The sequence below is a fragment of the Odocoileus virginianus genome, chromosome 4 (assembly GCF_023699985.2).
Source record: "Odocoileus virginianus isolate 20LAN1187 ecotype Illinois chromosome 4, Ovbor_1.2, whole genome shotgun sequence".
Lineage (NCBI taxonomy): Eukaryota > Metazoa > Chordata > Mammalia > Artiodactyla > Cervidae > Odocoileus > Odocoileus virginianus.
Genome location: NC_069677.1, coordinates 17,057,364 through 17,070,207, shown reverse-complemented (window position 1 = coordinate 17,070,207; position 12,844 = coordinate 17,057,364). Strand labels below are relative to the sequence as shown.

General features: G+C 38.9%; 1 protein-coding gene across 1 annotated transcript in view; it reads right to left on the bottom strand.

Annotated features, from left to right (window-relative positions):
- Window positions 1-11,590, bottom strand: part of FGF12 (fibroblast growth factor 12) — a 604,572-nt gene extending 592,982 nt beyond the window's left edge. The window contains exons 1-2 of the mRNA XM_020873373.2: window positions 11,483-11,590; window positions 11,187-11,329 (exon numbers count right to left, since the gene is read on the bottom strand). Coding sequence (XP_020729032.1) covers window positions 11,187-11,199 — 13 coding nt within the window. The 5' untranslated portion in view covers window positions 11,200-11,329; window positions 11,483-11,590. The remainder of the gene's footprint in view (window positions 1-11,186; window positions 11,330-11,482) is intronic.
- Window positions 11,591-12,844: the final 1,254 nt, after the last annotated feature.

Below are 12,844 nucleotides of genomic sequence, written 5' to 3'. Positions count from 1 at the left end.
GTGAAGGATACTTGGTTCTAGGCAAAGGGCTAATGTGACAGTGAGGAGTTTAAGGCAAGAATATAGCTCCATACAGGAAAAGAGGAAGTAGAAACCTAAGAGTCAGAAAATAATCACAACAGCAACAGGTGTTGATACTAAGTACTGATGTTATGCTTGGTTTGTTACGTAAACATAAAATGTATTTATTATATATTACTACACATTAATATATGGGCCTTTCCTGGTGACTCTGCGGTAAAGAGTCTGCTCTGGGTCGGGAGGATCTCCTGGAGAAGGAAATGACAACCCACTCCAGTATTCTTGCCTGGAGAATCCCACGGACAGAGAAGCCTGGTGGGCTACAGTCCATGGGGTCACAGAGTCAGACATGCCTTAGCGACTAAACCACCACCACACATTAATATTAATGTATATACTTTAATGTAATACATTAATACACCTTATGCATATTATTTGTCTCATTCATCTTGAAAGATGAATTGTACAATAAGGAAACAAAGACACAGATGTATCTTGCCCAAGTCATAGGGACTAACACGTTGTTAGTTGTGTGTCTGATTTTAAGTCCTGTAATCTTTCTACCATACCCCTGAGCTTCCCAGACGAGCAGGACAGCTGCTCCAGGTGAGGCGGGAGGAGGAAGGTATAGCCCCTGCTAACTAGTCTCTGACATGTGAGCACTGGTGCTCTCATAGTCACTGGGCAACAGGCAGGAACTCCTCTTGTTTCCCCAAGTTTGCTCTCATTGGCCCGGGGCGTGGGTGAGCCTGAGCCTTCAGAGATCACCCTCCTGAAGGCTAATAAGCTGCACACGTGATATTGTATGTACACAGCTGGACTAGTTTTCACAAACAAAGGAAGGCTAGTTGACTTACCAGATTGAATTGTGGTTAAGCTCACAGACTCTGAAGCCTGTCTGCTCTGTACTAGCTATGTGACTTAGTCAAGTTACTCACTGTCTCTATGCTGGGGTTTTTACTCCCTAAAATAGGGATAACAATAGCTCCTGCCTCACTGGATTGTTATGAGGATTAAATGAGTCATTATATGTAAAGCACAGTACTCAATACATACTAAAAGATACATAAGCACAATTTCAAAAGACTGTTATCGCCTCAAATGTCCTTTCAATGTCTCACATGAATAAAACATGAACCATCAAGCATAAAGATTTTTGCTTAGTTCAGTCTTAGGTAGACCTGCTTAAAAAGTCTATAACTGAGCCCAATATCTAGTGTGTTGTTTAGTCACTAAGTCGTGTCTGACTCTTTGCAACCCCATGGACTGTAGCTCCCCAGGCTCCTCTGTCCATGGAATTTCCCACAAGAATACTGGAGTGGCTTGCCATGTCCTTCTCCAAGGGATCTTCCCAACCCAGGGATTGAATCTGCACCTCTAGTGCCTGCTGCATTGGCAGGTGGAGTTCTTTACCACTGAGCCACCTGGGAAGACTATTTTATGCTTTATTGAAAAAAAAAATACTGTCGAAAGATTTGAAAAAGGAAAAAGCCCTTACAATCCAATCATCATTACCCAAATGTTACCACTTCTTACATATTACCATCTATGTCCATGGACATACAAATTTCACATTATTGTAATTGATACGTATATCTGTATCACTGTTTTTTATAATTACCATCCTATCACAAGTATTTCTAACAATTCATGTTCATAAACATGCTAATGGCTGTTAAATATTTCATTCCATTACTAAATTTTATTCTCAGCATAATCAAGAAATTCAGCTTATTAATCATGAAACTCGGACTTTGTATAACTTTTATCTGGAAGTAAAAGATGTCTTCTTCTATCTAAAATGATCAGGTGCCAATCAAACATCAGAAGAGAGAAAATGGATTTAAATTGTTTGAAGACAATGAAGGACTGAGTGCAATTATTTTTTAATGTCACAAATGATTGAAAACTAAAAAAAAAATCAAATATCTTTTCTATAATGTTAGTAAAACACTCAACATTATGACTCCTTGGCATTATTTTGTTTGTCTTTGTTTTTTTATGGGAGAAGTGCTGGTTACATCTGGGAGAGCAGAGAAAACCATATCCACCAAATCAACCTCACATAAGGCTAATATACAAATAAACTACTCTCATTTGTAAAGACACACATGAGACAGGTGAAAAAAAATTACAAAAACATAATGTGGAATCTGACGAGCAAAAAATGCCACTAAATTAACTGAAGACATAGTAGAGACGAAAGCAAAAAACCATAAATCCTTAAACAAAACATAATCACTGTTGTCCCCACATAAACACTCAAAAATGCTGGTTCTTACAATCCCATAGATAAAGAACCTTGCCTCTGATCCACCCTTGTTTCACAGATGAAGGAAGAAGGATAGAGAAAGGAAGTGACCAGTTCAAACTCACACAAGGAGTTGGGTCAGGATGTCGAATTCAAGTCCAAGTTTCCAGACTCAAGCCAAGATCTCTACTGCAACCACGCATTGGTTCAGACATACCTGGGCCTGTATGTGGTCACTATCATGCAATCTACAAACTCCAGCCAAGTATCCATTTTCCCTCAACCTTTGTGTGCACCTGGGCTTCCCTGGTAGCTCAGGTGGTAAAGAATCCACCTGCAATGCGGGAGACCTGGGTTTGATTCCTGGGTTGGGAAGATCCCCTGGGAAGGGAAAGGTACCCACTCCAGTATTCTGGCCTGGAGAATTCCATGGACTGTATAGTCCACGGGGCCGCAAAGAGTCGGACACGACTGAGTGACTTTCACTTCACTTCACTTCTGTGCATGCGGAACCAAATTAATTACTCATGGAACCAAGTTAATTACTCTACCTAATTCAGTTGCTCAACCCAGCTGTGGACCCAACAAATTCATTCATACAACTCACAGCCTGAAAACACTGGTTCAAACCTATCAGGGGCTCCTTAAGAATTAATGTGGTAATTATGATCACCCTGTTTTATTTTCTACAGACACCAAGTCTAAAAGGGATCAAGTAAAGGATGAATACAAACAAGCTGAAAAAGCAGTTTCTTCCTAAAAAGAAAGTAGAAATCAATAGGCAAATAAAGTTATATACACTCTTTCAAAAAAGAAAAAGGTTTAGGATACTGAGGTCCAGAGAGGAGAAAGATTTTTACTAAAGTTCCTCCAAAGAATTAGAGAGACAAGAACCAGAACCCAGGTTTTCTAGCATCTGGTCTAATATTAGTTTTATTTTATCAGAACATGCACCATATTTTCTATGCCTCAGTGAATTTCCCTAGCATACAGTTTCATAATCCCACCAGTTTAAAAAAGCTTACCCTTAGAGAATCTAACACATAGTAGGCACTCAATAAATACTGCTTATTAAATCAATCAATCAATCATTTTGCTTGAAAATTGCCTTGGTTGTCTCCCTCACCTCAGTATCATTGCAGATATTGCTATACTTGTATTATTGGTTTTCTTTTTATGCTGATGCAAAGTCTATGTCATCTTATTTTGAACTATTTGTAGGCTTGCAAATACAGCATGTTTTATATGACAACCTTTTTTCTTGACACATAGCAAATATTTCTCTTTTAAATCCCAGAAAAGAAAAAAAAGGTAAATCAAACACAATTTTAAGTAGTGCTGGAAATGCTAAAAATATCTTGAAATGAAAGAAGTGCCTCTGTAAAAAACAAAAACTGCTTAAATAACCTAATTTTAAACTTTCCAGATTTTTAACAATTAGAATGATCATGTAATAAGCCCTGTGAAATTCTCTAATTTGTAGAGCATCTAAACCCAATCTAGCACGTGAATGAGACTAAGGACAAAACATCTCAACATTTTTTTTGAAATCAGAATCATCTACACTTTTTGTCTTCAAAAAGTTAAAAAGGAATTTCTAATTTTTATTGCAATGAGGTTTGCTGGACATATTTGGTGTCAGTGTTGAGGAATTGAGAAAAACCTGATTGTTTCACATGGGTGACAGTTGTAGGAATGAATGGGGACTAAAAGACATTCTATTAGCAGATTGGTATTGCTGCTTCCTGCTAGTTAAGGAAATTTTGATGTGTTGTCTTCTCAATGGCCTCTGAAAGCTTCTAGATTTTTTCCTGCAGTCTAGTCCCTTTCGACTGCCTCTCAGGCTAATGGCAAGTCCACAAATAGCAGGGAAACAAAACTGACCACAGAATAGCAATTTCCCTTTCCTTTTTGCCCAACAATGTTTAAAGCTCACTTTCAATTATCTGTACTTTCTGAATCAGTGGTGGTGGGATTTGTTTCAGGTAAAAAGCCAGGCAGAGTATATGCTTTTAAAAAGTAAAAAAGAAAAGCACTGTTGAGAGGCAACAGGTGTCCCTTGGGACTTCTGCCAATGTACCATCAGTTGCATCACAGCAGCAAAATACCATGGCCTCCCTGGGTGGGAGTCCCACGTTCCCAAAGACAGGGAGATGGAGACTGTTTCAAAAGTAACTAGAGAGAATAGCAAACTAAAGTTAGAACTATAGACATTGATACTAGAACAAAATCCATCACGTTCATATGCAAGGATGCTGATAAAGATGAAGACACTGGGAGAAGTGATGTGTCTTCTTGGACTCAGACACATGCTATCTATTTACATGTTTGTTTTCTAACCCAAGCCTGTAGGACAAGAATTGGTTTCTCTCTCCTACACATATGTTCTCTTAACACTATAGAGGGTGATAATAAAAATAAAGGTTCTGGCAGTAGGAGTCCTGTAGTATTTCTGACAAAGGACACACGTACATGTTACAATTTTATATTACTCACCCTGTAGCTTATCTATTGATTCCTAGTTGAGAGTGCACATCCTAATCACGAAGTGCTTCTTAAATATCCGAGTCCCAGGTACTACAGGGTGCCACATGATTCAGATGTGCACCCTGGACCGCAAATCCTGTTACCAGCCAGATTTTACACAATCAATATTTTAAATCCAGTCAAGGTATAATAGGTACTTCCCAGTGGCTCAGTTGGTAAAGAGTCTGCTTGCAATGTGGGAAACCCGGGTTTAGTTCCGAGGTTGGGAAGATCCCCTGGAGAAGGAAATGGCAGTCCACTCCAATATTCTTGCGTTGAGAATTCCATGGACAGGGAAACCTGGTGGACTACAGTCCATGGGGGTCACAAAGAATCAGACACGACTGAGTGACTAACACAAGGTATGATATTTGACCCAATGCACTTCCATTCCCAAACCCACAAGATGTTATATAATTGACTTGAAACTATGTCTGAGCAACAAATATAAATTCACATTTTTGAGGAGTTACTGCAAAAAAAAATATAGAATAACAACAAAAGAAATCCCTATTGGTAAAGTAAAGCCTTTGCAGAAGTCAATGAAGATAATTTGTAGCAGCAAGTATGCTTGCTGCTAAAACTACAAAAATGACAAAGGATTAATTTTTCCCCTCTAGGATGAGATCCTAATGAAAAGACAAACACAACCAATAATAATGAAAGACAACACGGCTAATGATAATGAAAACTCTGATTCTAAACACTAAATGCTTTATTGGCTTGAATTTAATTTCATAATTATGATATTATGGTATGGGACTTGGGGTAGGCACAGTAAGTCTTGTTTTACAGGAAAATAAAGATGCATTGCCCAAGTTACTTAGTCTTGAACCACAGCTTTGTTATTTACAAAATGAAGTTAATATATCTAGTCACAAGTTTTTAAAGGAGATGACATATATTAACAAACCCTTTGGAAAAAACACAGAATGTCTCATGAATGTTATTTACGGCTGTTAGTATGACAAATCAAGAGCCTGATATTAACAAATTCAAAGTAACATAACTATTAGTCATTCAGTAGGCACAAAACTCCACACCTAATAGGGTCAGAAGCTTAATGGGATAAAAGGACAAGGATAGGGAATGACTGGAGATAACAAATGGGCCACCCCCAGGCTTATTTCTAATGCTAACAAGCCTCATCACTAACACCCAACTCAGACAATAGGTTACTAGCCAGGTAGCCAGTTAGTTGGAACCTCATCATTAACATCCAACTCAGACAATAGGTTACCAGCCAGGTAGCTAGTTAGTTGGAACAGCTTTTAGAGTAGTACTCAGCAAGAGTTCAAATGTTCTCCCACACAAAAATTCTGTCTAAAGAAACCAAAAGTGAAAAAAAAAAAAAAAGAAACCAAAAGTGGAACAAAAGGCAGACATTATTGCTGTGGAATATTAAGTGCCTCTGTAGAGGTCATTAATCATTACGACTTTATATTCTAGCCACCTGGGTAACTGACTAGAACTCTGAGAGATGAAGGGAGAAGACACATACAACGTTAGAAATATAGCTCTTGAGGCTGTTCGTTTATCCTCAGACTGAAAGCTTCTGGAGGGCAACCCCAAAGCGCTATTCATTATCTCCATCCCCTGCATTTAACAATAAGCCTGGAGTAATGCGGAAACTCATTAAATATTTTGAATTAAATGAAATGAACTCCCTCCGATATTTAAGAATCTTTAAGACTCAGACAGGAAAAGTGACTTGCCCAAGGCTACGCCATTAAAGCTGGGATAAGAACAGGGACCTCCTATGCTCAGTGCCTGTTCTGTTTTTTACCGTGTTATATCTTACGCACCCTACAACGGTCTTGGAGCTTTAGTTGTTTGCTTTTTAACCACAAAGCACCTTTTTAAAAAGTCACTTTCTGGCTCTGATAAACTAGTTACTGCATAGACATCTTCCTTTCCCCTTGTAGAGTGAACCATTTTGGTTTCAGATAAATGATTATTCTAGGCATGCATGCATGCTAAGTTGTTTCAGTCACGTCTGACTCTCTGCGGCCCTATGAACCGTAGCTCGCCAGGCTCCACTGTCCATGGAATTCTCCAAACAAGAATACTGGAGGGGGTTGCCATGCCCTCCTCCAGAGAATCTTCCTGACCCAAGGGTTGAACCTGTGTCTCTTGCATCTCCTGTATTGGCAGGCAGGTTCTTTTACCACTAGTATCACCTGGGAAGCCCACTTCTTTCACCTCTCCCAATTTATAATCTCCTGGATGTGTGAATATGGCATGATAAACTAATGAAAGCTATATAATCTAACATATGTAATCTGAATCCCTACTATGTAAATGAAAATGTTTTATCTGATGCAGGCACCTGGGCAGCTGCAGGACTGTTAGAACTTCATATTGTGCCCACAAACAAAGTTAATCTATGAGTGAAGATTTGAGAGTGAGATCTTTAAGATCAGAGACTACATCTTACTTTTCTTTTACATTCTCAGAACTAAGCACTTTGGGAACATAGCAGATGCTCAATAAATGCTTGTTTAAATAAAGAACATAAAAAGTATAATGTTGATTGTAAGAAATGCAGTATGAGAGGGACAAACAGGGACTTAGATCATATAAAATATACCAGTAAATATTAATTAGATGTAAGGGAGGTCACAGAAGGTCTTCGTGAACAAGAGGCACAGCAAATGGATCTTAAAAGAATGGAATAGAGGCACGTGGCAATGGGATAGAGGTAAGCTATATTCACTCTAATATGCACTTTGATTAAGCAGTCCAGTGTCACACTACCATGGGTTAACACCAGGACATTTTAAGGAGTTCAAAAATGAACCTATAGAAAAAGCATTTAAAGATAATTAAGGGGTTGAAATTAAACGGCTAGAGGAAGAACAGAGAAGGTATTTTAAATGAATCCATCTTCTGATAATACTAAGAGGCAAGCAATTTCTTTGGTATTTCATTTCCATTCTTTCTCAAAGCAACCAAAAACTTACAGCATGATCACATATCAAATGCTTCCATATTGATTAATAAGATGATATCCCATCTTCTATACTCAGATGCCCAGAATGGTGTCATTCAGATACAATCAGTCCCCTAAGGTCTAAACCAGTGCTTCTTAAACTTTAATATGCATACAAATGACAAGCAGATTTTGTTGAACGAACATTTGGCTCAGTAAGTCTGGAATAAGGCCCAAGATTCTGCATTTCTAGCAAATTTTCAGGTGATGTTAATACTGATTGTCTATGGACTACATTTTGACTAGCAAGATCTTAGACCAATATTTAACTTTGACTAACTTTGACTATCAATTTGCAACACTTGAGGAGCTTTTAAAAAATACCTATGCCCAGGTTCTACAATAGAATCAATTAAACCAGAATGTCTAAAGGTGTGGCCTAAGCATCTTTATGCTTCAAAACCTTCACAGGTGTTTCTGATAAGCGCAAGCTTGCAAACCTAGATGGACAAAGAAAATATGTGATACAGGCAGGATGGGGAAAAATACAGAAGATTGAAGGGGTGAGGGAGGGAGCAGGGAAGAGAGGGAGCGAACCTTTTTCCTCACAGTAAATCAATGTTTCTCAAACTTTTATGGGCACACAAATAATCTGTGAATTTTGTTAAAAATCAGATTCTGATTCAGTAAGCCTAGAGCAAAGATCAACATTCTAAAGCAAAATCACATTTTGATTATCAAAAGTCTAAATGAGTGATTCTTGAATACTGTTGCATCTGAGATCTTTAAAAAAAAATATTGACTCTCTCCTACCTTAAAATTCTGATGCAATTGATGAAGTGTTTGACCAGGCATGAGGAGGTCTAAAAAGCATACCAGATTATTCTAATGTACATCAAAGTTTGTAAACCCCGACAAGGCACAAATTCTGTCAAAGTTGTTCAGACTGTGCACCAATCCAAATCTCTGAAGCAACATTAATTACCATGGTACATAAGGATCACTGAAATTACACCAGAAATTGACTGCTGGATAAATTGATTCATTTACCTCTCCTCCTCGTCCTGCTAACAAGGAGTGATGCAAAACAATAAGTAAGGAAGCAAAATTTCATCTGATTTGTAAATAACTGATGCTTAACTTGCTGAAGACTTTGGATGAGTGCTCTAAGAATGGTTTTGAAATGCTGGAGGTAAGATGAAGGTTGTCAAATGTTGGCAACAAGATTCAAAACTAAGTGGGCCATTAGCTTTTTTTCTAGGATGAAGAACTCTTGAACTCTCAACTGAATCATGTAATAGTACTTTGAGTATTGAAAGAGTATCTAGTAGAAAAAAATAAGTATGTATGTTTACATTTGAAAATGTCTTCTTGAAACTAAACTTGAATCTATTGGGGGAAGAAATTTGTACATGGCAGCATAAAGTATCAATACTTAAGGTACAACAATTCAAATGGGATATGAATATATTTCTCTTAATACACACTTTCTTCTATAATAAAATTTCAAGTTAGCTACCATTTTTAGCTATGCCATTTGCATCAACTCAGAAAGTGAGGTCAATGTGTAATTCACCTCTTTGTATGATCACTATCTGGCTAATTCAGTTTTGCAAAAAAGTCCATGAACCAATGTGTATGAGGACTTTCACCATGTCTTTTGCCTGAAGCAATTATGGTACCTCTGCAAAATGACCACAATATTGGCTTGGGGCAAAATTATTCATTGCCTTGAAGTCAGTGCTGTGATTCACGCCTGTATCACTGCTATAGATTTTTTAGAACTTCTAGCATGATTCTTCTCAGATATACTTCTGAGATTTTCCTTTCAGAAATCCCAAGTCTGGCAGAATAACTAGAATGCTACCGTTATCAGGATGAGATATAAACTATCCATAACTTTGTGTGGCATGTAGCATATGTTATGGGCCAGGAATTCGTGTATAAATTGAAAGCAAAATGTTACAAAGAACATTTGCCAAATAACCAAGCTTAATATTCAAATAGCAGGTGTTCTCTAAATAAAAAAAAGATGCTTCTTAGTAAAATGATACTCTGTTGTTAATTTCATGTTCTAGAAATACTTAATCAACTGGAATATTACAGACATCTATGAATTTCTGACTTCTAGTTTTAAAATGGATTCTACAGTAAAGTTAATAAATATATACCTCATGTATATTTATTGACATGGGGTCTCTTCTATATGTACATCATTGTTAGTCAAGGAAATGCCCATCAGTAAATCATAGGAATAAATTATCCCAATTAAAATTTGCCAGCTTGTCTGAACCTATTACCTAGGTTGAAATACTTAACTCTTATAATTACTTTATTGAACACGTACCTGCTATCATTTGACACTTCAGTTTTACTAATCAGCCCAGAAATAGGTAACCCACCACGACTCCCTGATTCTGAGCACATTACCACAATGACTGACATTCTTGGTTTAAAAATAAAACCTTGTTTCAAATATAGCTTCTCGAGTTCTGGGTAATGAATATAGTTTCATAAAAGTTGACATCATTTTTTCCGATTTCACCACAATTAAATACATCCAGTATTCCTACTGGATATCTGACCACATCACTCAAGACTCTTGCAAGCTAGTGGGCGTTTTAAAGAGGAGGAGGAGGAGGAGGAAAAAGAGACCTGCATAGATGGAGTTAAACCCAAAGGCTATCCAACGCTACAATTTTAATAGTCATTTTGTTTATGTGAGTTAAATATGCTATCAGAAGTTGATTTTTACAGTTCATTTACCAATTAGCATGTATACATTATGCAGATTTGCTTATGAGGAAAATATTAATATATACATATCCAGAACTAGTATATGCATCATGCCTGGAGCCAAGCAGTACTCCGATACACTGTTCTTCTTAGAGGTCAGTTCTAACGCACACTGTTTCAAATAGACCCAATTTCTCTGCTGATATATATTCAAAATGCAGTGGGATGTGGTCATACACACCCAGAAATACCATCTTCCTGGGGTGGGGGTGGAGAAATCCAAACATTTTTTTTTTTTCTATAGCAATGCATTATTGGATATCAGATACAAACGTGCCTGTCAGCAATCCTAAGGTAAATGAAATATATTTATGTGAACCCATCCATTCTACAGAAAAGAAATCGCTTTATCAACACCTCTCGCCTCCCCCACCGTCTAAAGACTCTTCCCACCCCCTACCTAAAAAGAAAAGAAAAGAAAAAAACTCATCACACTTCACTACGCAACTGATGGAGTATTAAACACTGTCTTCCAAGCTGTGGGAGTTAAAAAGAAGTCGCCTTCCTGCCACACTTCCCTGGTGCTGCAACGGACATAGCATCTCCTCCTGTCGACCTAGTATGATGCTCGCTCCCCAAGCACTGCAGTCCCCTCACTGAGGACTGCCCTGTCCACACGCACATGCCGCGGGAAGTCCCCCGATGGGGACAGCCACATACCTTTGCTCTCCATTTCGGTCCCTTTCGAGTGCTGGGAAGTTCAATGGAAGTTGGCCGGAAGATGCGGGCCCGCTTCAGATTCCCAAACCGGGGAAGCCAATCTGATGATTTCGCCCGTACTTCCTTTCTTCCCCTCAGGCTTCCTGAAAGATGGGATTTCTTAAACCTTGAAACTGCAATCAGCCACCAAAGGACACTTAGCAGCAGCGGCAGATTGCCTCTACAGGGGATAGGTTGCGACCTGGTATTCATATGCATGCACGGTGCCCGTTCAGTTTGTTTGTTGGTTTTTTTACCTGGGTCTGGAAGCAGCAAGCAGGAGCTGTCCTCCGAACGTGGTGCTGCAGGTGTAGTGACAGATCATCCCACTTTGCTCGCTGGATGTACAGCAGATTTGCATGGGCGCTGGCACGCATGCGCAGGGCGTCCCCCCACCCCTTTTCGCCGCCTCCCGCTCCCCCGCCCTTCTTTGCTTCTCTCCCCAATACGGTCCTCAGTTATCCCCGCCGAAGAGCTGTAGCGTTCGGTCACAGGGAGCGCTGCTAAAAATAAACGCCGGACCGGATTTTCCTTTGCAAACTAGCAAATGGATTGGATTGGGATTGTGTATCAATCCAATACGATTTTCCAGATGGGATTACGGAAGCCTCAGAGGAAACTGGGGTCTCCGAGCTGGGCATGGTTTTATTCAGAAGCAGAAAGGAGAAAAGACGAGTGTATTTGCGAATCCCGTGTAATGGTCACAATTTGGGGTTCTCTTCCCAGTTGCTGCAGTAACTTTCCAGGTGTATGCCGCCTCCTCTTCTAACCACTTCCCCCACTGACTTTACGGTTCTGTTTGTATTTCCATATCTGTTTTGTTTTTTCATCCGGGAGAGAGTGGGAGTAGCCCTGGACCTACCAAAGATTAATATTCGCCTGCTGCTTTGCTACTCAGACTGAATTTTCTTGCCTCCCTGATATCTCTTTGGCCTCCAACTCAAAACTGTTCCATGAACAGGCTACACGGCTTCTCAGTTCTCTGAACAAAGCCACTGAGGACATCCTGGGGTGCTTTTTAGCTTCTTTACAACAGTCTGCCAAGATGCAGAGACCCCAAAGGTAGACAGGCCCTTTATTGATAAGAAGTGCTTTAAAGCTGTGTACATAATCATTTTTATAATGATGAAGAAGAAAAATATTTTTCTTGTCTAAGGTACTAGTGAAGGTTTCAAAGCCAAAAATACTTTATAGCACTCTTTTCATAGAATATTGTAAAAATCCACACTATGCTTAGTTTATCTGCAACCTGTGTAATAGGGCAATATTGACTACCTTTTTCTTTTTCAATAGTCCAGATTCTCCTGATAGATAAGTCTCTTTTTGAGAATAGAGTCTTATTCTCAGACGTGAAAGTAAACCTAGAAAATTAGTATCTAGAATGGCTAAGGGAGGAGCCATGCAGCTTAATCTCATATCCTGGGTTACACAAAGATCCCTCCACAGGAAACTTCTAATCCCAATTTTCAAAACATTGAAATACAATAAAATATACTGCCAAGAAGAAACCTGAGTCAGACTATAATTCTGTATTCCTCTGGTGATTCAGAGGGCATCTTGAGATTTCTCCAGTGCCTTAGGGCCATGATTACAAATATTAATCATGATGGCTCAGCCAG